This window comes from Euprymna scolopes, chromosome 42 (assembly GCF_053919585.1).
Source record: "Euprymna scolopes isolate OS-2025 chromosome 42, ASM5391958v1, whole genome shotgun sequence".
Lineage (NCBI taxonomy): Eukaryota > Metazoa > Mollusca > Cephalopoda > Sepiida > Sepiolidae > Euprymna > Euprymna scolopes.
The window spans coordinates 45,448,474-45,473,473 of record NC_136523.1 but is presented as its reverse complement, the minus strand read 5'-3'; the positions used below and the strand labels follow the sequence as shown (position 1 = coordinate 45,473,473).

Sequence of the window (25,000 nt, the reverse complement as noted above, 5' to 3'; positions counted from 1 at the left end):
CGATGACCTGCACCAATTTTTAAATTTTGACCGTTTAGCAGCGCTTGTTTTGTGGATGAAAACTGATTAAAAAGTTTTTCACATCTTTTAATACCCTACATACCAATTTTCAAGACAAGATCAAAAATTTGTTGAGTATATAGGTTGAGAATTGCCGCCATAAACACACATTCTCACTTTTAAAGATATACTAGCAGACTGCCTAGAGTTGCCTTGTCATAAAATATGCATAAATATCATGTTTTAATTAATGAGGAATACTTCGCGATTATAAAGAGAAATATCGTAGCTATTAAATGTAACGTTAAATTTCTTTAAAAAATGCAGTAAAAAAAAAACAGAATAAAACTGAGCCGTGTGCATACGAGTATTATGTTTTTTCTAAACAGTTCATTTCTTGTAAGTAAAAAAAAATCATTTGAGCTGAGATCAAAACCAAAACCTTAAGACAGTGAGGGAAGTATGATAACCATTACACCAGTTTGACGCAGTCTTTTAAAGAGTGTTTTCCAACCAACTTATACTTAACATAAGGAAGCAGTCGTGAAATGGTTGAAAACAGATAAAAATCTGGTGGCCTTCCACATATCACATTTTCAATTTTGATCCCTTTGCAGCCCTTTCTCCAGATGAAAACAGATTAAAAAGTTTTCCACATGTCTGAATACTCTATATACCAAATTTCAAGTCTGCAGATAAAAAATTCGTTGAGTATATAGGTTAAGAAGTGTCCTCTCACACACACACACACACACACACACACACAGAAAAAAATGAGTCAGACAGGTACAAAAGCAACTTTTATTGGCTATCATAAAATTTATTGGTTATATATTATGTGATATTTTTTGCTCTTTCTTTTTTTTTTTTTTTGGTGTTTATGCTAAATCCCCCAAATTTTAGTGGGTAAGCATATAATCAGAGATATTTTGAATTTCTTCTGTAACTTTTCTCTTGACCGAGCATTTTTAATTTAAGGGAACATTTTTTTTGTCTTTTAATGTATGACTCGTGTGTGTGTGTGTGTGTATGTGTGTGTGTGTGTGTGTGTGTGTATATATATACACACACACACACACACATATTTAACCCATATTAATTTTCTTATCAAGTAAATCCATACCTTTATTTTAATTTTTTCCAGATACATCTGCCTTACTTTTAATGCTAGGTTTATTTATGGTGTCTTTTACATATACTAAAAACCCTTCCCAATACTTTGCTGATGAGGAAACTTTGTTAAAAACACTATATGTAAAAGTTATTGTCCGTAGCTTGATGTCTACCACAATAAAAACATTGTTTTCCGAAACGATCGTACAAATTATTGATTTTGTTGTTGTTCCTTCTTATGAAACGGATTTTTAATTTAATTCTAATTTGATTTTTAATATTTATGATATACTTTAGTTTTAGCAGCTTGGATCATTTTGGTAAATTAATTGTAATTTTTATTTTATTTTATTTTTATTTTATATATATATATATATATATATATATATATATATATATATATATATATCAATCCTTATTTAAGAAGCTCAATGTAATTACAAAGCAATATAGTGAATAAATGACAAAAGTCTATATTCCAAAGTTCATGATGTTGACCATTTTATAATTTATTCCTTTAATTCAGTTGGCATTTACAATTCTTGACAGTATCTGCTCCGTAGCGCAAAATCAATCACTTAATGATTATATCAATTAGTGAATCTATTTTGCCCTTAACTCATCAGAAGATTGTTGCTATTTCCTAACTTAAAATGTACCAAACATTAATAATGTAACCCTTTTCCCTCTCCCATTGCAAAATTCATTCAAGTCAGGGAACAAAAACGATAAAATCCACTATAAAACAACCAAACCAAACACTACAAACTAACAATTGAAGATACAAAAAGCTTGAAGAATAAAAACCTTCTACAAAATAAGTGCAAAATGAATACTATTTCCCAAATAACTGGATTCAACATTAAATAAGCTGAAAAGGGTTGAAATGCCATAAAACAAAACAACCAAAACATTTTTGTAAAGAAATGTCAAATCCCCATCTAGCATCAATTGAAATGGAACACGTACATCAAATCTGTTGCCAAGATTGCTGGAAAAATGGTAGATCCTCCTACCACTCCAGAAGATATCTCACTGTTGATGCAATTCTCTATTTATATAAAAGCCAAGTACATCCAAGGATGGAGTACTGTTGCCACATCTGGGCAGGAGCTGCTAAAAAACAGCCTATCCTGCCTTGACAGAGTACAAAATAAACTTTGTACCTTAGTGGGGGATGCCCTTTTCTCTTCCCTGCAACCTCTCTCCTACAGAAGAGATGTTGCGAGCCTGTCTTTGTTTTATCGTTACTTCCATGGCAAGTGCCCGTCTGAGCTCCAATCTCAGTCCCTCCTCACCAATCTTTCACGAAAAACACCCGTCTAGCTGAAACCACTGTCAATAATTTTCCCCATTCTTTATCTGTGCCTAAATCAAAACGACGATTCCATGAACAAAGCTTCTTTCTTAGAAGTGAACGCCTGTGGAACTGTCTTCCGTTTGCCTGTTTCCCACCTGATTACAGCTTGGATGTCTTCAAGTCCAATATAAATAAATTCCTGAAAATCTGTCCCCCCTTATGTAAGACACTTTATCAAATCTCCATTACTAACGATTACTACGATATTATCCCATTGATTACTGTACACGCAATAACCCTTATCCCTGAGTGACTTCCGGGCCTTGATAAGTGGTGACTATGAATTTATTTTGTTAATTAATTCATATTTCCATTTCTAAATTCTTATTGTTGAGAATCAGATGAGAATAAACTTATAAACTGTAGAAATTTAAATGTAATGTGAACAGACATCTCACTGCTCAACTCCCCACATTTCCATATTAGATATGATCCCACATAGTAGTGTCTTATGTTCCAAGTGGCAATATGCCTTGCTTGGCATGAAAAAGAGTAAAAAAAAAACAACAAAAAAAACATGCATATGTAACTCTACAATGCATAACAAGATCTTTCTCTTTGAATTGATTCAGACGTCTTTTTCAAAACTCTATTACCAGGAATCAGATGAGAAGAAACTTATATAATGGATATGTAACTCTACAATATGTTGTATGGAATAAAACAGACATTTATGCTGCAGAGCAAAGAATTTTGTCGGCATTTAAATGTTACATAATTTCAACCAACTATTACAGGACCAAAAGAAAGAGACTGTTATATCTCCAGTGAACTGCTAGACATGATCCCAAATAGTAGCCTCTTACATTCCAATTGGCAATATGCATTATTTGGAATGAAAACAAGTAAAAAAAAAAAATGCATATGTAATAAAATCTTTCTCTTTGGCTTGAATTGATTCAGATGTTTTTTTTTAAAGCTCTATTCCCTCCTCTCAGGTATCAGACGAGGAGAAACTTATATAATGGATATGTAACTCTACAATATGTTGTATAAAATAAAATGGACACTTATGCCGCAGTGCAAAGAATTTTGTCGACATATTTTTTAATTGTTACATTATTCCAACCACTATTACAGAACAAAAAGAAAGAGACTGTTATATCTCCAGTGAACTAAGCCAACCAGAAGGTAAACACACACACACACACACACACACACACACACACACACACACACACACACACACACACACACACGCACACACACACACACACACATATATACAACAGAACTTTGAAACAAACTTTCTGATGCTTTTGTCTACTTCTTATTTAAGAACTTTAAAACTTCTTAACAAACTTTGGTCTTTCAAAGTAGATTTTACATCTCTGTAAAATTGTTGATCTATAAATATGTTTTGTTTGCTAATTCATGTTGTTTCGCTTTCATTCCAAAATTTCTGTCATTGAGTTTGCACTTGCTAACTGGTGACCCATTCATAACTTTCATGTTTTTATCCAACTTTTTCATTTGCCAATTTAACTACATTTATATTATTTGTTAGCATTGCTTTTGGTGCTTTTCAAAGATATTACTATTACTTAAATACATTATCTAAAGCTAAAAGTGGCATTACAAGTTGTTTAAGTGGAAAAGCTAAAAAGTTCTACTAGAAAATTCAAGTTAGAAAATTAAGCTAATGTGTGCAGAAAATAACGTTATGACAAGAAGTTACGGATGGCAAAATCTTTCTCTTTAGTAGTTTGCTTGATTCAGACATCTTTTTAAAAGCTCTATTCCCTCTCCTACAGGGAGCAGATGAGATGAAGATTATTTTAACCACTATGTTTGGGCCAGGTATACATGTATGCCTTAAATTCATGTTGTCTCATGTTTATTTCAAAATTCCTGTCGCTGAATTAGCACTTGCTAACTGGTGACCCATTCATGTTTTTCATTCAGAAATTTAACTACATTTGTTCTTGGCACTTTTCAAAGATGTTACTAGTGACAAAAATACACTATCCAAAGCCAGGAACAGCACCATGGACATATATTTTCTTTAAAAAAATTTTTTTTTTTAAATAAAAAAATCACTTTAATCAATCTCTTATATACGGCATAATCATAATGACACACTGGTTCCTGTTAGATCATCAAAGTTAAGCAACGTTGAGCCTGGTCAGTACTAAAATGGGTGACCATTTGGGTATTTCAGGTGCTGTATGTGTTCCCTGCTTATCTCAACATTGTTTTCAATTGTCCTGGACTTCTCCTTGCTACTGGATTCAAGCAGTGCTGATTCAGGAGAGGTGTGGTTGGTGATGCACAACTCCTCTCACAATTATTGTTTCACCACCGTCCAACTCATCCTCTGGCCTTCTTCAGGTGATTAACCACAATGAGATAGGAATGCCGAGTCTCGTAACTGTATCTCCAATAATTACTGCCTTCCATAGTTGTTGTTGTCTCACCACGTTTTGACCAACTAAACCTCAGGCCATCTTGCGTAGGATTGAAACCGCTATCTTCAGACAATGCTCACCTAATATATAAAACTTTATCCACAACCAAAGAGACGGATTTTGCTATCTTCATATCCCATTAACTTCTTGTCATAAATTTATTTGTTTAAACAACTCGTAGTGCCACTTCTTAATGCAACTACCCTTATAGGAGGTATCCATTGTCTTTTGGAGACCGAATGGAGGCGATGAATCAATCTCTTCATCCTGTGCATCACAAATAAAATTTGAAAACATAATTTTCAAAATATTTATTTTTTTTGATATTTAAGTAAATATTTGTTCATGAACTTTTATATATTTTTTTATTACTTTTATGAACGAATCATTTGCAGGTGTGAAAAAAAAATTTTTTTTTGCTTTTTTTTTTTTTAGAGTGATGCAACTCCTTTAAATCATAAAATTTTTTTCAACTTTCTTCTTTTTGTGTCTTCTTTTCTGGCGTTCTTCGAATTGTTTTTTCATTTCTTCTTCACTCTGAAAAATCTTTGCTGCTTTTCTCTCTGGGAATTTCAAAGACGAGCTTAAACGTTTCTCCATTGAATTCTTGTTGTCAAGGCGACTCAAAACCTTTTCACGAACCCCCTCTTCTTTCGCAGGACTCTTCTCTTTTACTGATTCTGGGATCAACTCCTTACGCCACTGACAGGTTAAAAAAAAAAAAAAAAAAAAAAAAAAGAAAAGAAAGAAAGAACATTAGTTTTATCAGAGAAAATGAGTAAAAAAAATTAAATTTAATCACTTTTTTTATTTTTTTATTTTTTAATTTTGTTCTAGCTGGGGATGGGGCATCCTACCGGATGCCAGACATTAACTCACTCTCATACATTCCAACCGAGAGATCTTTTAAAGATTCTAACCATCCTTTCAAGTGCAATTATTTGCATCTCTCTTGCACTTGGTTCCCCGTGAATATTTGCCAGGTAGTTTTTAAAATTCTTTTTCATAAGTCTGGTTGCTTCTATGATTACTGGAATGGTGGAAATCTTCCTAAGATTCCAATTTCTTTTCATGTTGTACATAAGACCATTGGTATTTTTGTTATGTTTTCTCTCTCAGCTCTGTTTAAGCCAGCATCATCCGGGACACTAACTTCTATGAGGGTTGCTTCTTTAGACTGATATGAAAAAGATGCTACAAAAAGATGGTTTATTTATAAACAAGATTCAGTGTTGTCATTATTTGCCCCTCCCTTTGGATATCAGAAGTTAAAAGACTTACTGGGCATGCACATTGAGATACCGAAAATAAAAACATTGTTTTACATATATATATATATATATATATATATATATATATATATATATATATATATATATATATATACTAGCAGGTCGCCCGGCATTGCCTGGTCATAAAATAGGCTTAAATATAATATTTTGATTAATACAGATTTCGTACTTATTATACTAGCCTGGGTGCTCAGTGTTGCCCGGTGTTGCCCGGGTGTTTGGAGGTGTGTGTTGAGCAAAACAAAAAAAAAAAATATGGTAGTAGGCAGGCTGGCTTGAATCCGTAAATGTGGAAAGAGGTGTTAAAAAAAATGGTAGTAGCTTGGAGAGGGAATAAAAACAGCAGTAGGCAGCCAGGGTGAAGAGAGGTGTTAAAAAAAAAAAAAATAAGTGGTAGTAGGCAGGCAGGCAGGCTCAAACCCATGCTGGAAGGCAAGGCGGAAAAAAAAAAGTGAAAGAAAATCTGACGTCTTAGCCATGTCTCCATGATGCTACTTGAAATTAAGTCAATCCAATGCCCCAACGGTAACGATGACTTGCTAAAATGTCGGCGTTTGTACATAAAACAGCCGAGTTTAGGGCGAAGGAATTCATGTTCTTCAAAATGATACTGATTTTGTAAAAATCTATCGCCTCTGTTGAAAGTTGTAGGCAGACATAATACATACAGACAGACAGACAGACAGACAGACAGGCGAGATTTATATTATAGATTATATTGGATGCAATATATAGTACCTATTTACTATGCCTCCCCACAGGACAGAGTTAGACACCAGGGTCGTTTTTTAATGTGGAGAAAAGGTACAAAAATAAAAATTGTCTCAGTCGTGAAGGATTTCTCCTCCACTGAGAGAGAACAAGAAATGGAAGTGCAGCATCTGAAGAACAGATGGTATTTATTTGCTCCCCCACTGAGCAAATTAGGCACAAGGCCGTTTTTAATGTGAGGTAAAAACCAGCTCCCCTAAAAGTAGGCAAAAAGGGGGCACTCTGGTTACCAAAAATAATAATTGTCCCAGTATAGAGGGTTTCCCCTCCATTGACTGGTACAAATTATCTTAAGTGCAGCATCTGAAGAACAGATGGTATTTATTTGCTCCCCCACCGAGCAAATTAGGCACAAGGCCGATTTTTAAAGTGAGGAGTGAAGGGGAAATGGGGACCAACTCTCCGGGGAGTAGGGGAGCTGGATTGGTAACAATTGGTATGAAGGGTTGCCCCTACATTGACCAAGGTCTTATATGTGGGGTCGCCCCCACATATGGTCTTTGCTTGCAGTATCTGCCAGAACAGATGGTATTTATTTGCTCCCCCACTGAGCAAATTAGGCACAAGGCCGTTTTTAATGTGAGGTAAAAACCAGCTCCCCTAAAAGGGGTCACTCTGGTTACCAAAAATAATAATTGTCCCAGTATAGAGGGCTTCCCCTCCATTGACTGGTACAAACCATCTTAAGTGCAGCATCTGCCAGAACAGATACTACACTTTGATCTTGACCAAAAGGCCAAGAATGCGCCATCACCGAGAATCAAAACCAAAACGTTTAGCTTACGATTCACTTTTCCCTTTGAAGTTAATGATTGCATCATGAAGATATGTTTACTGTAAAGCTAAAACCAATTTTTTTAATTTTCACACTTTTGCACCGATTTTCCCCGGCTAAAACCCAAATAAAAGTTTTGCATGGGTTCGAATGTACTATATATCAAGTTTCATGTCTATAGACCAAAAACTGACAGAAGAGTTTGGTAGGCAAAAGTTTTTAAACAAATATATATACACATACATAAATATATATAGAAAGAGGTTTGTGTTTGCTATAAGCTTTTGACGCAAATATTATGCAAGTATAAATCATGTAGAATATCTGCATGAATATAATTACACGTAATAGTTAACTGAAGATGATCATTCCATAAGAAAACCGGGAAAAGCTAATAGGGAATTAATTAAAATGAACGTTTAAAAGAATATGAAAATTAGCTAGATAAATACAATTTAGCAATCCATATATAACAAAGTTGTATTTTATTTTTAAATGAATAGAAAAAAGTTTTTTTTAATAAGAATATCAATACACACAAAAAAAAAATTTATAGGAGTATAAAAAAAATTATAGGAGTACATATACATATAAAAAAACAGAATTTCTTCATCTAACCCCTTCCTTGTTAACCTGTCTACATTTGTTTTTAAGAAAACATTAAAAGTCGTTCAAAATGAAACTTTTTTTTTTAATGAAAATAACCTAAGACATGGCATGAAGCCACTCGATGTGAAGGAGGTAAAAAATATTACTTCAAGGTCAAAAACTAGTCAACGATATGTGTTAGATGATGTACTGAAAGAGAGAACTCTTCTTTATCTATTTGAGCTCTCCGGAAGTGAATTACTTCCCTTCAGCATGATTCAAAACTTTCTTTCCTTTTTAAATTAATAGCATTTCCGCCCGGCGTTGCCCGGGTGTTTGGAGGTATATGCTGAACAAAAAAAAAAAAAAAAAGAAAAAAACGGTCAATTTTTTTAATTTGACCTCTATTATGACCCCTTAACATTTACTGTTTTGGGCTGAAATTAAGTTATTAAGTTAGATCCATGCACACGGAATCTATATCTAAAATTTCAAGTGTTTAGACCCAAAATTGTCGGAGGAGTTTGGTAGAGTTCTCAAAGGTCAAATCGTTGAAGTTTGACCCCTTAACAGCCAAATTTCTGGTCGAAAACCGATCACATCGATTTTCCCTATTCTCAGTACCCTGTATATCAAATTTCGAGTCTGTAGACTAAAAATTGACAGAGTTATTGCATAGGGAAATGTACACAGACACACAGACACGTTCACTTTTATAGATATATAGATAGCCAGTGCATGTAAAGTTCCTGCAATGTTCTTTTTAAATAAAACTTTCCAAGCTTATTCAGACCTCGACTTTCTCTCTACAATTTATTTGACTAAGAAAAATGGAGAAATAACTGGAACAAATACAGTGAGGACATTGCGAAAGCTGCTGCAAGGAAGGTGGGCTCCCTCTATCATGCTAGAAGACTACTCACACCTGAGAGTATCCTGTACCTCTACAAGACCACCATTCATCCATGCATGGAGTATTGTTGCCACATCTTGGCTAGTGCATCTACCACTAGCCTCTCCCTCTTGGATAGAGTCCAAAAAAGATTCTTCAATCTAATAAGTCCCATTTCGTCAACTAAGCTCTAACCCATGTCTCATTGTCGCAATGTTGCATCTCTGTGCCTGTTTTACAAATATTTTAATGAAATGTGCTCTGATGAACACGTTGCACTTGTGCTCCTTCGACATACATATTCCCAACAAACCCGCTTAGCAATAAAATCTCACCCCTTCACTGTTGAGGTCCCTAAATGCCAGAAAGCTTTCTATTCTAATAGTTTCTTCCCTCAAACAGCGTTAGACTTTGGAATTCCCTTGCTGTTACCTGCTTTCCTGACTGTAACGTAAACCAACATCTTGTTAATCTTTACTAGGCGTGGTCTCAAATAGTAGCCTCTTATGTCCAAGTCCACACTGGACCCTACCAACCACCCCCTGCCTGACTTTTCTTTGCGGACAGACGCCACGCTAGACAATCTGAAAATCACCCCTTGCTCAGGTACACGCTATCATAAAAAACCTTGACACTTCAAAAGCATGTGGACCTGATCTCATCCCTACTGTGCTATTAAAAAAGTGCTCAGCCGAAGTAGCTCCAGTTCTCTCCAAACTCTACAACAAATGCCTTAATGAAGCTTGCTTTCCGGTCTGTTGGAAAACTGCTTCTATTCAAGAATTCTGGCGAAAGGACAGACCCATCAAATTATCGCCCCATTAGCCTCCTCCCACTTTTCGACAAAATATTTGAGACCATAATTAACCATGCTCTAGTCCGGCACCTTACAGATGCTAAACTTCTGATTGACAAACAATATGGATTTAGACAAGCCCGTTCCACAGCTGACATCCTCACTGTAATCTCTGAACGTATATACCATTCACTGGACAAAGCGGAGGAGGGCAGAGTGGTAGCTCTAGATATATCTAAGGCTTTTGACAGGGTATGGCACAAGGGTCTCCTCAGGAAAATTAAATCATACGGTATCACTGGTAGAATACTTAACATAATTAAATCCTTCTTAGATAAGAGAAAAATCCAGGTTGTCCTAGATGGTCGTACATCTAAACAGTGTGATATAAATGCGGGAGTGCCTCAGGGGTCTATCCTTGGACCTCTATTGTTTCTGATATTTATTAATGACCTCCCCGACAAAACTGCCTCTGAGATGGGTATATATGCTGATGACACTACACTCTATAACAGGCCTGACAAGAAAACAAATGAACACATATCTAAAGAAATGGCAAAAACACTAGAGGATGACCTCCAATCTGTAGTGGAATGGGGACATAAATGGATGGTCACATTCAATGCTGCCAAGACTAAACTGGTTTCCTTCAATAATTACAAGAAACCTTCTCTGCCACCAATAGCAATGGCCAGTGACTCCCTGTCTGAGAGTATATCTTTCAAACTGCTTGGCCTAACGTTCACAGGAAACATGAGTTGGAATAATTATATTGAAAACATTGCCAGGGCCGCTGCGAAGAAGGTAGGCTCTCTCTACCGTGCTAGAAAACTACTGACACCTGAAAGTATCCTGTACCTCTATAAGGCCACCATTCGCCCATGTATGGAGTATTGTTGTCACATTTGGGCTGGTGCATCTGCTACTAGTCTCTCGCTCCTAGACAAGGAGTCGCCAATCTGAGAGGCCCTGAACTGGAATCTAAGCTTCAGCCTCTGTCCCATCGACGAAACGTTGCATCCCTCTGCCTGTTCTACAAGTATTTTAATGGTGAATGCTCTGACGAACTGCAGACACTTGTGCCCCCACGACGTAGACACCCTCGACAAAACCGACAGGTAGCTAAATCCCACCCCCACACAGTAGAGATCCCTAGATGTAAAAGATCTTTATACCCCAGTTGTTTCTTCCCCAGAACCGCTAGACTCTGGAATTCCATTCCAGGTTCCTGCTTCCCTAACTGTACTGACATGCAGAAGTTCAAGTGCAACATGAACCGACATCTTGCTGCCCAAAGCCCAACATAGTGCCCCAGTAGTTGCTGCCCCTGATAGTAGCCCCCTACACCAAAGTGGCAATCCGCCTTGTTTGGGGTGAAAATGTAATAAAAAATAAAAAAATAAAAAAAAGTGGTAATATGCTTTGTTACAGGTGAACGTGATTAAAAAAAAACCCCGATCAACTGGATTTGAACCCCACGAAATTGAATGCTCTTGACACGTGGTGTCATTGGAAAAAAATCTATTAATTTTTTTCTGGAGATGATTACTGATTCTGAGTTAAATCTTAATTTATTGATCAATCTCGTTTCTCCAGCTATTTACAAACACATTTCAAATCTGAACGATTACCAAGCAGCTATTAACGCTCTTGGAGAGGTTTTTATCCAGCCGAAAAACATTGTTTTTTGCCAACATCTATTGGTGACACATCGGCAGCTTTTAGATGAGAATGTGGACTAATATTTGCAGTCTTTGAAAGAACTTGCCAAGAACTGTGTTTTCCAGACTATGACAGCAACACAGCTAAGATAATTAGCGAAAATTGAGTTTTGCTTAAAATAACCAGAGAGTTCGACTCAGAACAAGGGAGGTAAATATTTGCTGAAATCTTAGGCTGATTTAGCAAAACTCAGTTTTCACTAAATTTCTTCAAAAACTGGTTTCATTGCTAATTAATTTTCAATTTTATTATTTTTCATAATTTTTGGATATGTTCATTACTGTGGCATGACAATTAAGTAGATACTAGTGATGGGACGATTCCAATATTTTTCCCCAATTCCGATGCAATCACTGATTCTGTACTAAATTCCTGATTCTGATTCTTTATAAATCTCTAAATATTTAACTATAAAGTTGTTATTTTTTTCCTGATTAGTGTAAAAACACACGTTAAATGTACATATATTTTCTAAATCGTAAAAACACACTTGTGGGAGGGGGGGGATAATTAGCTATACTGGTAGTTCAAAATCAATAAATATTTATTATTTTATTATTACTACCAACAGTGGAAGATTTTGTTTTAAATAAAATCAAAGAAAAAATATAATTAAAGGAATTGTTTTGGCATCGGAAAATATGCACAAATTTTCCCGATCCCGATATCCCCAAAAGTTCCGAGTTTTCCGATTCCCAACATTGGTTTTACTTGAAATTCAATATTTTGATTTCCGAATTGCGCTCTAATAATGAAAAAGCACCTAAAACTATTTTCATTAAAAATTAATTTTCTATGTTATCGTTTTTCATAATTTTTGGATATGTTCATTATTGCAACATGACAATTAAATAGATACCATTGATTTTACTTGATTTTCAATATTTCGATTTTCGAATTTCACTCTAACAACAAAGAACCACCGAAAAAAAAAAAAACTCAACAAAAAACAAACAGACAGACAGATCTCATCTACTCTAGATATCAAAGTAGGCCCTCTAATCACTCCTTCCCCTCATCTTCATTTCGAAAACATCAGATTTCTGCCTATACCTGAAGAACTTGCATCCCTGCATGAAAGCTTCCAATTTAAGTGACGGAAGACGATTTTATACCCAACTTACCTGATCTTCCACGAGACGTCGGAGATGGAATGTTGTCCTTACATTGTAACTCATCGGAGTGACGTGCCACATGGACCGGCACAAAATTTCTTCTCTGAAAAGGAAAAAGAAACAATACTGGTGTTAAGTTGTGGGAATCCATATATATGTAGTGAGTGTATATACGTTTGTATACACGTGTTACAATCATCTATATAAGGGGTTCTCAACCGAGGTCCACATGGACCCTAGGGTTTCCATGGAATATTTCTGGGTGTCCACAGGCAAAACATAACAAAATACAATACAAGATATTGGTAAAGAATTATTATCACTCTAATTTAGAAGAAGAAGAAGAAGAAGAAGATGATGATGATGATGATGATGATACTACTACTACTACTACTACTACTACTACTACTTTATTTGCAGTAAATTAGTTTTCATTTAAAAATAAAACTTAATTAATTTGATTATTAAAACCTCAAAAGTTATATTAGTGAAAAATAAAAGATTGTCTTATGACCAATAGTTATGAAGGGGTCCACCAAGATAAAAAGAAGGGAAAAGGGGTCCATGAGTAAAAAAAAGGTTGAGAACCACTGGTCTATATGACATGTGTATGTACCTGTGTTTTTCTATTACCATCTAGCGTTGTGATCATCTAAGTTAAAGTTCGTTGTGTGTGTATGTGTAATAGAAATCATCACTCTCGCAAACGACCTTGTGTTTGCTTAGCCTGTAAAATGACAGCAGAAAATGTAGAAAAGAAAAGACAAGCATAATTTTGTAGGTCGCTCATTGTTGAACATCGTATACCATTAATTTGCATATGTGCACAATTGGTAACTGTTAAGTGGGACGAATTCTAAAGCATGAGGGTTGAGCTGAGTTTTTTTGTTGGGCAGCTTAGAACAAGAACGAATGGTGAAAGATAATATTGTGTACATGAGGATTTATTGCAAGTTGAGGAAAGAAAGGAAAAAAAAAAATTTCGTGCGTTGTATCAGCAAGAGGACGTTTTGATATTCGCAGTTTTTGTTGTCGTTGTTGTTGTTTTGCCCCCTTTCCATTTTATAGTAATTACTGTTTATAAAGGAACATGGCATAATCAAGCTGACACACCGATTCTCGCCAGATCACCGAAGTTAAGCAATGTTGAGCCTGGCTAGTACCAGATGGGTGACCATTTCGGAATTCTAAGCGCTGTATGGACTCTCCACTCATCTCAGCATTGTTTCCAGTCGTCCTGTATCTCAACTTGCCACTGGTATGCAACAATGTCGACTCAGGAGAGGCGTAGTTGGAGACTGCGCAACTTTTGCCGCACAAATTTCACGTACAGGCATCCTTACAGTGCGTATCCACAGTCTGTCCAGACTGAAGGAAGCCACACATAAAGGAACAAGAATAAATACCTTTACAACGCACAAGACGGATGACATTTATCTGGGGTTATAACATCGGGCCAAATCAGGAACATATCTGGTCCATCCTTTATCTCGTTTGACAGAAAGCTGCAATAGAAACTCTTCCCAAGAAAATGGCAGACCTCGGGTTTCATTTTCAGCAACTTTTATTTCTGACTAACCTGGCTGCCCGGTGTTGCTTGGATGTTTGGAGGTATGTGTTGAGCAAAAAAAAAATAAAAAATAGTGGTAGTAGGCAGGCAGGCTCGAACCCATATATATATATATAAAAATTTCATAAATCAATCAAAATATTCAAATTTCACTTTACAAGAACATTCAATGAGTATTAATAGTAAATTTTAGTTTAATAAAATAACGAAACAAAACGAAACTTTACTAAAGCAAAACGAAACGAGTGCAACATTATATTTCGTAAAATTTTTGCTACAAAAGTTTGGACCCCCTTGTTTCACTTCAACTATATCCGGTTCCTCCTGTAAGTACTTGATGTCTTTCTAGAAAAAATGCTAAAAACAAAAAAAATCAGGGAAACCAATGCTAATAAGAGAAAAAATTTGGATTCATATGATGATGATGATGATGACGACGACTTCATTTCCCAAAATTTATATAAAAAAAAAGTACTTTACAGACTTAAGGAAAAAAATTAATTTAATGTAATTATTTATTACAATATTCTTTTGGATATTAAATTACGAGATTTGTCTATTAACAATATTCTTTTGTAAGTTAATTTAAATAAATTAAGAATAAGTTCAGATAAAAGTTATTTCTCGGTTGTCTCCCTTTCTTAAATTGTCAGACAAGAGAGATTTTTAGTTGTTTTATTTATTTATTTATTTTGCAATAAATTTTGGCAACAAATAAATCACTTTATCAAATCTCCATTACTAATGATTACTACAATATTATCCCATTGATTACTGTACATGCAGTAACCCTTATCCCTGAGTGGCTCCCGGGTCTTGATAAATGGTGACTACCATGTAAAAAAAACAACAAAAAAAAAACTACCAGTTGGAAAATGCTGATATCCTTTTCTTTGTATCACTTTCTTGTACAATATATTCTTTCTACCTAAATCCATTTATTCGAGTCTTTCTTAATGACTCTTTCCTAGAACCAGAACAAATAGGAACCTGAGGAAAGAAAAAAAGACCTTGTCAGATATATTTATTATTGCCTTGTGTGGTGACTGTTTGCTTCTCTTTTCTTTTGTTTTTTCTCTGGGCTATATATGTGACCTGCTCTCTGACAGGTGCTCTAACTTCAATAGCTATGAGCATCAAATAATTGACCTTTCACCACTGGTGACATGAGTTTTTGCAGTTTGACCCTAATCATTCAGTGCATTTTGCTACTAAAAGGTATCGAATGCATGCTAGCATGTAAAACTGATGTTAAATCAATAATGATGATGATGATGATGATGATGATGATGATGATGACCCTATATACCCGGAATAAAAAAAGGGGGTCACGTGTCACCTGAGAGTTGTACGATGTTTCTTGAAACTCCTCTCTTTTGCATTTCTTTTGATTCCTTCATTGGTTACTTTGTTACCCGTCGCTCCACCTCGTATGAGTGTTCCTACTTTAGGGAATTTGTCGCCGGGATCGCTAAGATAAATTTGGACCAAACCATTGGCCAAATGGCTCCCCAGGCTTCCAAGAAACGGTGATGTATGGCACCTCGTGAAAGTGTTCAAATGGGATTGCACCTGAAAAATACAGCCGTGAAAAGCAATTAAATGTTTGGTGAAAAACAAAAGAAAATTGGAAAATGGTTCAGCCACATTGAGAAATATATATATATATATGTGTGTGTGTGTGTTAAATGTATTCAAGTGTGATAATTAATGAATTTTACGAGGTTATTGAGGTTATTAAGAGTGCTCAATAAAAGAGCAAAATATATTTTTATTAATATAAACAAATTTACGTGGTCGCAACACTAATGCTAATGTTTTGGACGGTTAAAACCAGAAGTCTTCATCAAACGACAATGAAAGATTGTTGTTCACAGAAGAACCAGTCCTTATATATATATATATATATATATATATATATATATATATATATATATATATATATGTATGTATGTATATATATATATATATATATATATATATATATATATATATATATACACACTAAGAGAGAGAGTGTGACCTGGACCACATACAGGAGGCACGTAAAAACCCTGGAGACGTACCACCAAAGATGCCTCCGAAAAATCCTCAGAATTAGTTGGAAGGACCGACGCACCAACACCAGCATCCTGAGTGAGGCTGACATTCCCACTATCACCGCTACTGTTGCTCAACGCCAGCTCAGATGGACTGGTCATGTTGTCCGAATGCCGGATCTCCGCCTCCCAAAACAGATTTTCTACTCTCAGCTTGTTGAGGGAAAGCGTGCCCAGGGTGGCCAAAAGATGAGGTATAAGGACAACATCAAAGCAAATCTAAAGCGGTTTCACATGGACCTTGAGACATGGGAGGACGTGGCTGGGAGCAGGTTGGCATGGAGGAGCGCTGTCCACGAAGGTGCTGCGCTTTATAGTAGTGACCTAAATCAAGCTGCTGAGGATAAACGCAAGCACAGAAAGGACAGATTATCAACCAGACACACCCAACCCCACCCCACCACCACTACCTTTATCTGCCCAAATTGCACAAGACAAATTGGGTCTAGGATTAGGCTCTATGCTCACCTGAGGACCCACAGAAGCCACAACGGAGGACAGTCTTACTCGGACACGAGTGACCGCCGATGATGATGATGATATATACACACTACGAGGGTTGTTTCAAGGGTAAAGTCTCCTATATCTTTTAAACTCAAAAAGTTAAAGAGCTATGAAGACGAGACCTTTGTGCCTTAGAATTTATTTTTCGACATCATCAGTACCATTCTCATTGCACTTTTGCTAAGAACTCAATTTTAAAAGAATTCAAAGATGGCGTAACTAAAAGAAAACACAATTGCAACTTCTCTTTCGATTTTTGGATTTTGTAATCATGCCCATATTCCTTTGTTTTCTTTTTAAAGTTGAGGAATTCCTTTTCTTCTGATGAGTTAAGGGCGGAATAAATAAAAAAAAAATTGATATAATAATCAGATGAATCTGCGCTACGAAACAGGTGCTGTCAAGAATTGAACATTTCAAAATGCTTAAAAAATAAACGGTAAGATGGACAACATCTTAGAATTTGGAATATAGACTTTTTGTCATTTATATATACTAGCAAAAGTACCCGTCGTTGACTGAGTTCAAAAACAACCTACAGAAAATGGACTGATTTATGAAAGTATGATAGGTTATGAAAAGGAAGGGTTGTAAAGAGATAGCTTCGAATTTGGGGGTATCAAAACCAAAGCAAAATATGATGAAAGTAAAAATAAAATAGATAAACCCCAAAATTTATTATACCATACCTGTTCACACTGAAACACTTATCACAATATTCTGTGGATCTATATTAAAAAATCTTGATAAACTTTGTGACATATTTTCATTCTATGGAGATCAGGCACGAATGAACACCCCCATAATTTTATTATACCATATTTCTTCAAACTGAAACATAATTATCAAAGTATATTTATGCAGATAGATATGAAAAGTCTTTATTAAAGTTTGTGCCTATTTCCATTCTATGGAGGCCAGGCACGAACGCAGACTCCACAATTTTATTATACCATCCCTATTTAAGTTAAAACATACTTATCAAAGTATTCTTATGTACATCTATATCAAAAACACTTGTAAACATTTTTTTTAAATTTTTTATTTCCATACTTTGTGGACCAGGCGCGAACGCAGACCCCACAATTTTAATGAACCACCATTCTGCCAGATACCCATTCCTTTGTCTCGATACATCTTCTATCATTATATGTAATCAGTTTTTTAAAATAGTCAACCATATAGGAGCCTATTCGTGACCACACATGTAACGAAGCCGGGCGACACCGGATAACCTTGCTTCCTAGGTTGAGGGTGAGTGGGATGGAGCTGGGCGAGAGGTCTCAGTCCCATCTTGTGAGAAACCAACGAATTGTCATCGGGTGACAAGTAAATTATTTGGAGTTCAAAAGGGCCAGATTAAAGATAAGCCAGATGTCGGGTTGGCGAGGAAAATGCAAGGAGGTCTGGGAAGGGTCGACGAGTAAAGTCGACGATCCGAGTGTAAATGATAACATGATTCACTTAAACCAACAAGTTGAAGGTGATGAGAGAGAAAGAACAAACCCCCAAAACAATTGAATTAGTCATTCCAATTTTAAGGGAACAAATTGGTTAAATGCCTAGACAGATAACTAATTCTCGGAATTGAATCGAGAGGGGGTCGGTTGGGAAGGAGAGAGAGAGAGAGAGAAAGAATTATGATTACCCGTCGAATAGAGAGATTGGGTCGACTACAGAAGGCAGGGGAGGATGACGTTTAATAAAACTACTGCGGAGATAGACAAAGAAAGAGAATCGGACAGTCTGTCGAACAGAGAAGTTGGGAAGCCACGCGTGCCGCTAGCCTCTTCTAATTGAGACGAAGAGAACTAACAAGACGGCCACTTAGAGTTTTTGTTTAAATACACTGTGGGGGTTGCATTCCAAGCCTGACGAAAGTATAAGGGACGAGCCGAGCCTTAATGTATACCGAATCACTAAATGAACAGCCTAAAACTATCCTCATCGTTGTTGATTGTTTCCATTTATACTTGTGAAGACTGCCCTTCGATTTCAGCATAACCAAACTTGACTTTCCAGCCGTCGCAGACAGAGAGAGACGGCCACCGACGAGAAGACGATCACGACAGAAATTACCAAGAATTCCCGATTGGGCATTACAACACTAGACGGCCAGATACCAACGTCCAATTCGGAGAGACTCAGTAGCAGAGGGAGAGAGACGGATGCTTGTGCGGGGTCCGAGGCTCGAAGGAGCGAAAATATAGCCAACCGTCCTTGGGGTTAGTGCGCGTCGTTTTTCACCGTGCGCGCGCGACCCCTGCGAGGGAGAAAGGGTTATACACACACACACACACACACACACACACACACAGCTTTATATTATAGATATACTAACGGGGAAGGGGATGCTCAGCATTGCCCTGTCGTAAAATAGAGTTGAATAAAAAATTTTGTCTTGGAAAAAAAAAAAGGAAAAAAAATAAATGCTGCATGGTGGATGCGAACTTGCAAACCTTAAATTCATAACCAAACACTCTATCAATTGGACCAAGATGTCATACATGTTACCATATTGCAAATTTAAAATGAAACAACAAATCGACCGTTCGCACATGCGTAATTAACAAGCAGCATAGAAACGAAGCTATTTACCTGACCCCCACTTTAAACAGAACAACGTTTACATTAAATACTTAACTATTATTTCTAATTTTTCGATATTATGTGTCCGAGAGATCGCACTTTCTAACAATACCAGGTTCATGCATGTTTGATGCAGATGACAAAAGTTTTTAGCAGACATACAAACACACAAACGATTGAGATTTATCTAGTACTAGCAAGGGGTACCCGGCATTGTTGTGAAAAAAAAAAACATGCGACGTTAACCATTGCCCCACCGTGACATGCTTATGAAAACACGTTTGAATTTATTTAATTACTTGGATTTACCAGGTGCTCGTTTTAATGAGTCAATCAGGTCAAGTTTGACTGCAGGATTTCATTTACTGCTGAACGCTTTTTTTTTCCCCCCCAAGATGTTATAGGAAAAAGACTAACCCACATGCGGCAAACGACAAATATTGAATATTTATCTTCCCGAAATCGAGCAAATTAAATAGACAGGCGAGCTTCGTTGTTAACTGTGAGATATTACGATTTATATGTGATATAAAAAGTTTTAAAAAGTTGTGAAGCGAGCGACCGCTTCTCTGAAAGAAGCCTTTTGTTGACACACAGAAAAAGCGAACACACATACATACATACATTTTCGCTTTTATATTTATAGAAGATATGAATATATATGTATATATATATATATATATATATATACAGAGAGAGAGAGAGAGAGAGAGAGAGAGAGAGAGAGAGAGGTATTGAATTTAATTCCAGAGGAAGCAAATTCACTTTCTAGATTTTTCAATACAGCACAAATTACTTACATAACCAACCCGTAAAGCTTCGAGAACTCGTGGATCTTGCTCCATGATATTGGCCTGGTGCAGGATACCCCACGATGCTGTTTGCAGTCCTTCTTTAGTGGAATCTGTTGCCAGGCTATCGCAGATACGGATCAGATTTTGAATGGCAGCAAAGCGGACCTTCCAACTCCAATTATTTTCTTGAGACGAAAGTTAGAAAAATTAAAATTGATGAAAAAAAGGTGCAACAGCACGCCTTAGATATAAGAACACAAAGATTTTATTTGTAAGGAAAAAGAAAATAGGTGACAGAATTCGTTTACTCTCTGAAGATGGACTTGATATGGTCCGAAATTAATTAGAAACTAGTGGACCTGTGGAAATTCCACAGGGGACTCATGCGTAATATATTGATGTTGGCATTCTGTTGATGTTCAGTGTAAATGGAGATGCTCTGATATTATTGTAGCTCTTTTGTTAAAACTGCAAAAGTATTTATCTAAGCTAGCAGAGACACCCAGCATAGCCCGGTCATAAAGTATACTTAAATATGATATTTTAATTCTTGCAGATTTTGTATATATTATTATAGAGTTAATGTTCTATTGATTCTTATATATTATAAAGTTGCGATTTCAAAAATAAAAAAAATATATTTATATGACTTGTGTGCATCAGCTTGAATCGAAACCGAAACCAAAACTTATGAAGAAAATATATGTATATTATATATATAACTTTAGTTCCTTCAGCTATAATCGAAACCGAAACCAAAACTTATGAAGCATTCTTGGTAAAAGTATTTATAAAAAAATAGATGACTTAAGTGCCATCAGCTACAATCGAAACTGAAACCAAAACTTATGAAGAATTCTAGGTAAAATTATTTATCTTCTATATAAATAAAATGAACTCATTTTTTCCCCGTCTGATTTTGACATTAATAGGATTAAAAATCAAGATATTTCATGCAAATATAATATGCACAAACGGCAGAACAATATCTGAGGTGTGTTATAGGCTTATTATTTCTCAAATTCCTCGATAATCTTAGATTTCTATACTTTTTCTGCTGAGAAGTCACGGCCAAAATCGGTTAAGATCAATGGAAGTGGTAAAATATTTTCTCTCTAATAAATTCCTTCTCCCCCTGCCACCACTTAACACCGTTTGGGGATCGTTCACAAGGAACAGTTGAGAAGAGAACACCGGTTTGGCTTCGTAGTTCTTTCATGTGAAGTTATTTAAAATCACTAAACTAAGCTGCAGTGCTCTGTGGCGTAGTGGTTAGCATGCTGGACAATTCACATTATATTTTCACGTTCGCGCCGATCTACCGTAGTCGTTTTTTTTTTTTTCTAAACAACTGGAATGGACTTTTCTTGGTGGCCGAACTGTTAACGTTGCAGATGTTTTTTTTTGTTTTTTTTTTTCACTTTATTTTCCTACTTTTACTCATGACTCCGGGTTTGATCCTTCCTACTTACCTACCATAACATTTTTTAAAACTCCCCCCCGTCCCGGAAACAAACACTCGGGCAACGCCGGGTACCCCCGCTAGTAAAAAATAAATGACTTGAGTGCCATCAGCTATAATCGAAACCGAAACCAAAACTTATGAAGCATTCTTGGTAAAATTATTTATAAAAAAATAGATGACTTAAGTGCCCTCAGCTACAATCGAAACTGAAACCAAAACTTATGAGGAATTTTTGGTAAAATTATTTCTTACAAAAAATGGAAGTCCATAAAAATTAAACGACAATCACTCGGATGTAAGCGTGACATGCAAAATAAATAACACACACGTAATCCTGTTAATATATAGATGTTTCAACTTGAAAAAAGGAAAGAAATAAAGCGGATCATATTTTTCTTCCTTCTTTTAATAAAATATTTTTACATCTATAAACGTGCTCTATAAACAGTTTATTCAAAGTTATTGAACATTTATTGTGTTTTAGAATAGCGAGACACCATTTATCAAGGCCAAAAACCTATTGAGGATCATGTTAACGAGACAGGAATTGTAACGTCACAGGAACAAACAAACAAAGGAAATAGATAAATAAAAATCTGGATCGGCTTTTTTTTTTCTTCTGTTTTAGCAAAAGAAATTTATTACAATCACCTTCCAAATAATGCTTCTTGTTTTTTTTAACTCTTCATTTTGTCTGACATAAGATTAACAAAACCCTGCCATCTCGACACAAGCTTTTTTTTGCGGGGTCATTATGAAGGGAGATGAGTAGAAAGATGTTTGTTCACATTACACTTGAACTTCTACATATCAGTACAGTTTGGAAAGCAGAATCCCGGAAGGGAGTTCCAAAGATTGCAGTTCTGGGGAAGAAACTATTGGAGTAAAAGGCTTTCTTACACCTAGGGATCTCTACTGTAAAGGGGGGGACTTAGTTGAGTGAAAGACAAGCAGCAGATACACCAGCCCAAATGTGACAACAGTACTCCATACATGGGCGAATGGTGGGCTTATAGAGGTACAGGATACTTTCAGGCGTAAGTAATTTTCTTGCACAGTATAGAGAGCCCACCTTCTTTGCAGCAGCCTTGGCAATGCTCTCAATGTATATATTCCAGTTCATGTTCCCTATAAACGTCAGGCCGAGGAGTTTAAAGGAAGTGGAAGTACTAATTTTAAAAGTCTCTCACCACTACTACAGGGCCACACGTCCATCTCACCCGGTTGGCGTTTTTCTTTCTTCACACTGGCCATTTCCTGTCTTTGACTTTACACGCCCATCTTTTGTGGCGCGCATTTTTCTTCTTACCTCACCACGTGGTGTTCTTTCTTTTTTTCTTTTTCTTCTCACGCAAGCCTGCGCACATTTGCTAATTTGCATAGTGCTTAAACGGCTGCTACTGCTGCTGCTAATACCTTCGCTAGCTATCTATCTTTCGGTTGCTGATATTTTCACACGCGCTCATACGCACTCCGTTACATAATGAATGCCTGCTGAAAGATGAGGAACACTATTGGAGTACTGCAATTGGTCAATGGTATGAACTGCAATTGATTACTCACTTATAAGATGGTTTATGACAAGAATTTGTAGACATTGTTATATTTGTAGACAAAATTATAATCAGAAGGGAAGCAGCCTCACGGTAATCTATATAAATAAAACAGTAGATGTACGTGTGTGTGTGTCTGTGTGGAAATATTTAACCGATAAACATAGAATGCAATATTTAAGGAACGCCCCTCATGTTTTTACTACTTGTGATCGCTCATTGACATCAACTGGTGGTTTTCCCTGGAGCCTGAGTGACAATAGTTTTTTTGAGATTTTCATTATTGTCCATTACTTTTGATAAGTGTTTGAGAGCACTGTAAGTATGTTATGTGGTGGCTCTTTGGTTATGATCACAGCATAGTATCTGTACTATGTTGTAGCAGACAGTGCCAGGGGTCAGAATGACTATTATGATTAAATGTTGAATTATTTAGATTAAAAAGATATTCAGATAAATATTTTAAAAGAAAAGAATATTAATTAAAATGTTTATGTTAAAATACTTAACTGAGGAATTTTTGTTCAAGTAAAAATATTATGAATAGAGGAAAAGCATAAAGAAATCTAGTTGGGAATTTGGTTTAGTAAATAACGATGTGACATGCGTGACAAACACGATCGTCCACTCAGGTGTACGTCTCTCTGATGTCAGCCAGGAAAAATCAGAATTAAGAGTTAGTTTGATCGGGAAGTCGAGGACATGATTTTGTGAGTTAGCTAGCCACTGTGTTAGAACAGACAGGAGTTGTCTCTGTGGTCCAATGAAAGCATCAATGGACCAATTAAGGAAAATGTAGAGAGTGCAAGTTCAAAGATATGGAACATTTTGCAAATAAAGATCTAGAAATGATAAATCGGCAGTTTGGGAGTTCCATTCGGAAGAAGATGCCTTCATTTTCAGGTGTCAGAGGAGAGCTTGGTTGTTTTTGTTTTACGGCATATCAAACCTTTTCAGGTTATTTAATGCCGAATCCAAAGATTTCGAATAAAAATTTTTAATAGAATATATTTGTTGTTTTCAAGTCGATTTCTATTTAACCCATAGTTGGAACTCTAACAGGTACTACCACTCTGGGTCAGAGTGGACCTGGGAGCAATGGCAATTAAAGGGTGGCTCCACACTTCCCAAAGCCCGCAGGTTGGGGCTTCACCATCAGATATAGTTTAAGGTCATATCCAGGACCCAAAGAAGAGGGAGACAATGGATAAGATATGTATCAATCAGACAAAGGTGTTATTCATTAAAGACTGTCCATTTTATTGTGCCATTCATTATTGTCGTGAATATGTGAAAACACCCACATACACATAGAAATATTATTGAATATCCACGTAACAGATCGACAGTGGTACAAGAACATTCAACTGTATTCCAACCGCAATAAGAAATATAAGGAGAGTGTCCCCTCGACACTTTCAAAAAACAAATGGACATCTGGCTGGAAAAGATACCTGACCAGCCACCAACACCAGGCTACCCTAGTCCCAACCTCAATCGTCTAGTGGACTGGACCTCTGTATGAAGTTGACAGCCTGGGCGCAGTGGAGCTCCAGCTCAGTTGTGTCAATAACCAATGGAATAACATAAACTA

General features: G+C 36.2%; 1 protein-coding gene across 2 annotated transcripts in view; it reads right to left on the bottom strand.

Annotated features, from left to right (window-relative positions):
- Window positions 1-5,177: 5,177 nt before the first annotated feature.
- LOC145267073 (transmembrane protein 232-like) overlaps window positions 5,178-25,000 on the bottom strand; it is a 288,020-nt gene continuing 268,197 nt past the window's right edge. For both annotated transcript variants that reach the window (XM_080123035.1, XM_080123034.1), the window contains exons 13-16: window positions 20,395-20,573; window positions 15,742-15,974; window positions 12,842-12,935; window positions 5,178-5,583 (exon numbers count right to left, since the gene is read on the bottom strand). In XM_080123035.1, coding sequence (XP_079979161.1) covers window positions 5,332-5,583; window positions 12,842-12,935; window positions 15,742-15,974; window positions 20,395-20,573 — 758 coding nt within the window. In that variant the 3' untranslated portion in view covers window positions 5,178-5,331. The remainder of the gene's footprint in view (window positions 5,584-12,841; window positions 12,936-15,741; window positions 15,975-20,394; window positions 20,574-25,000) is intronic.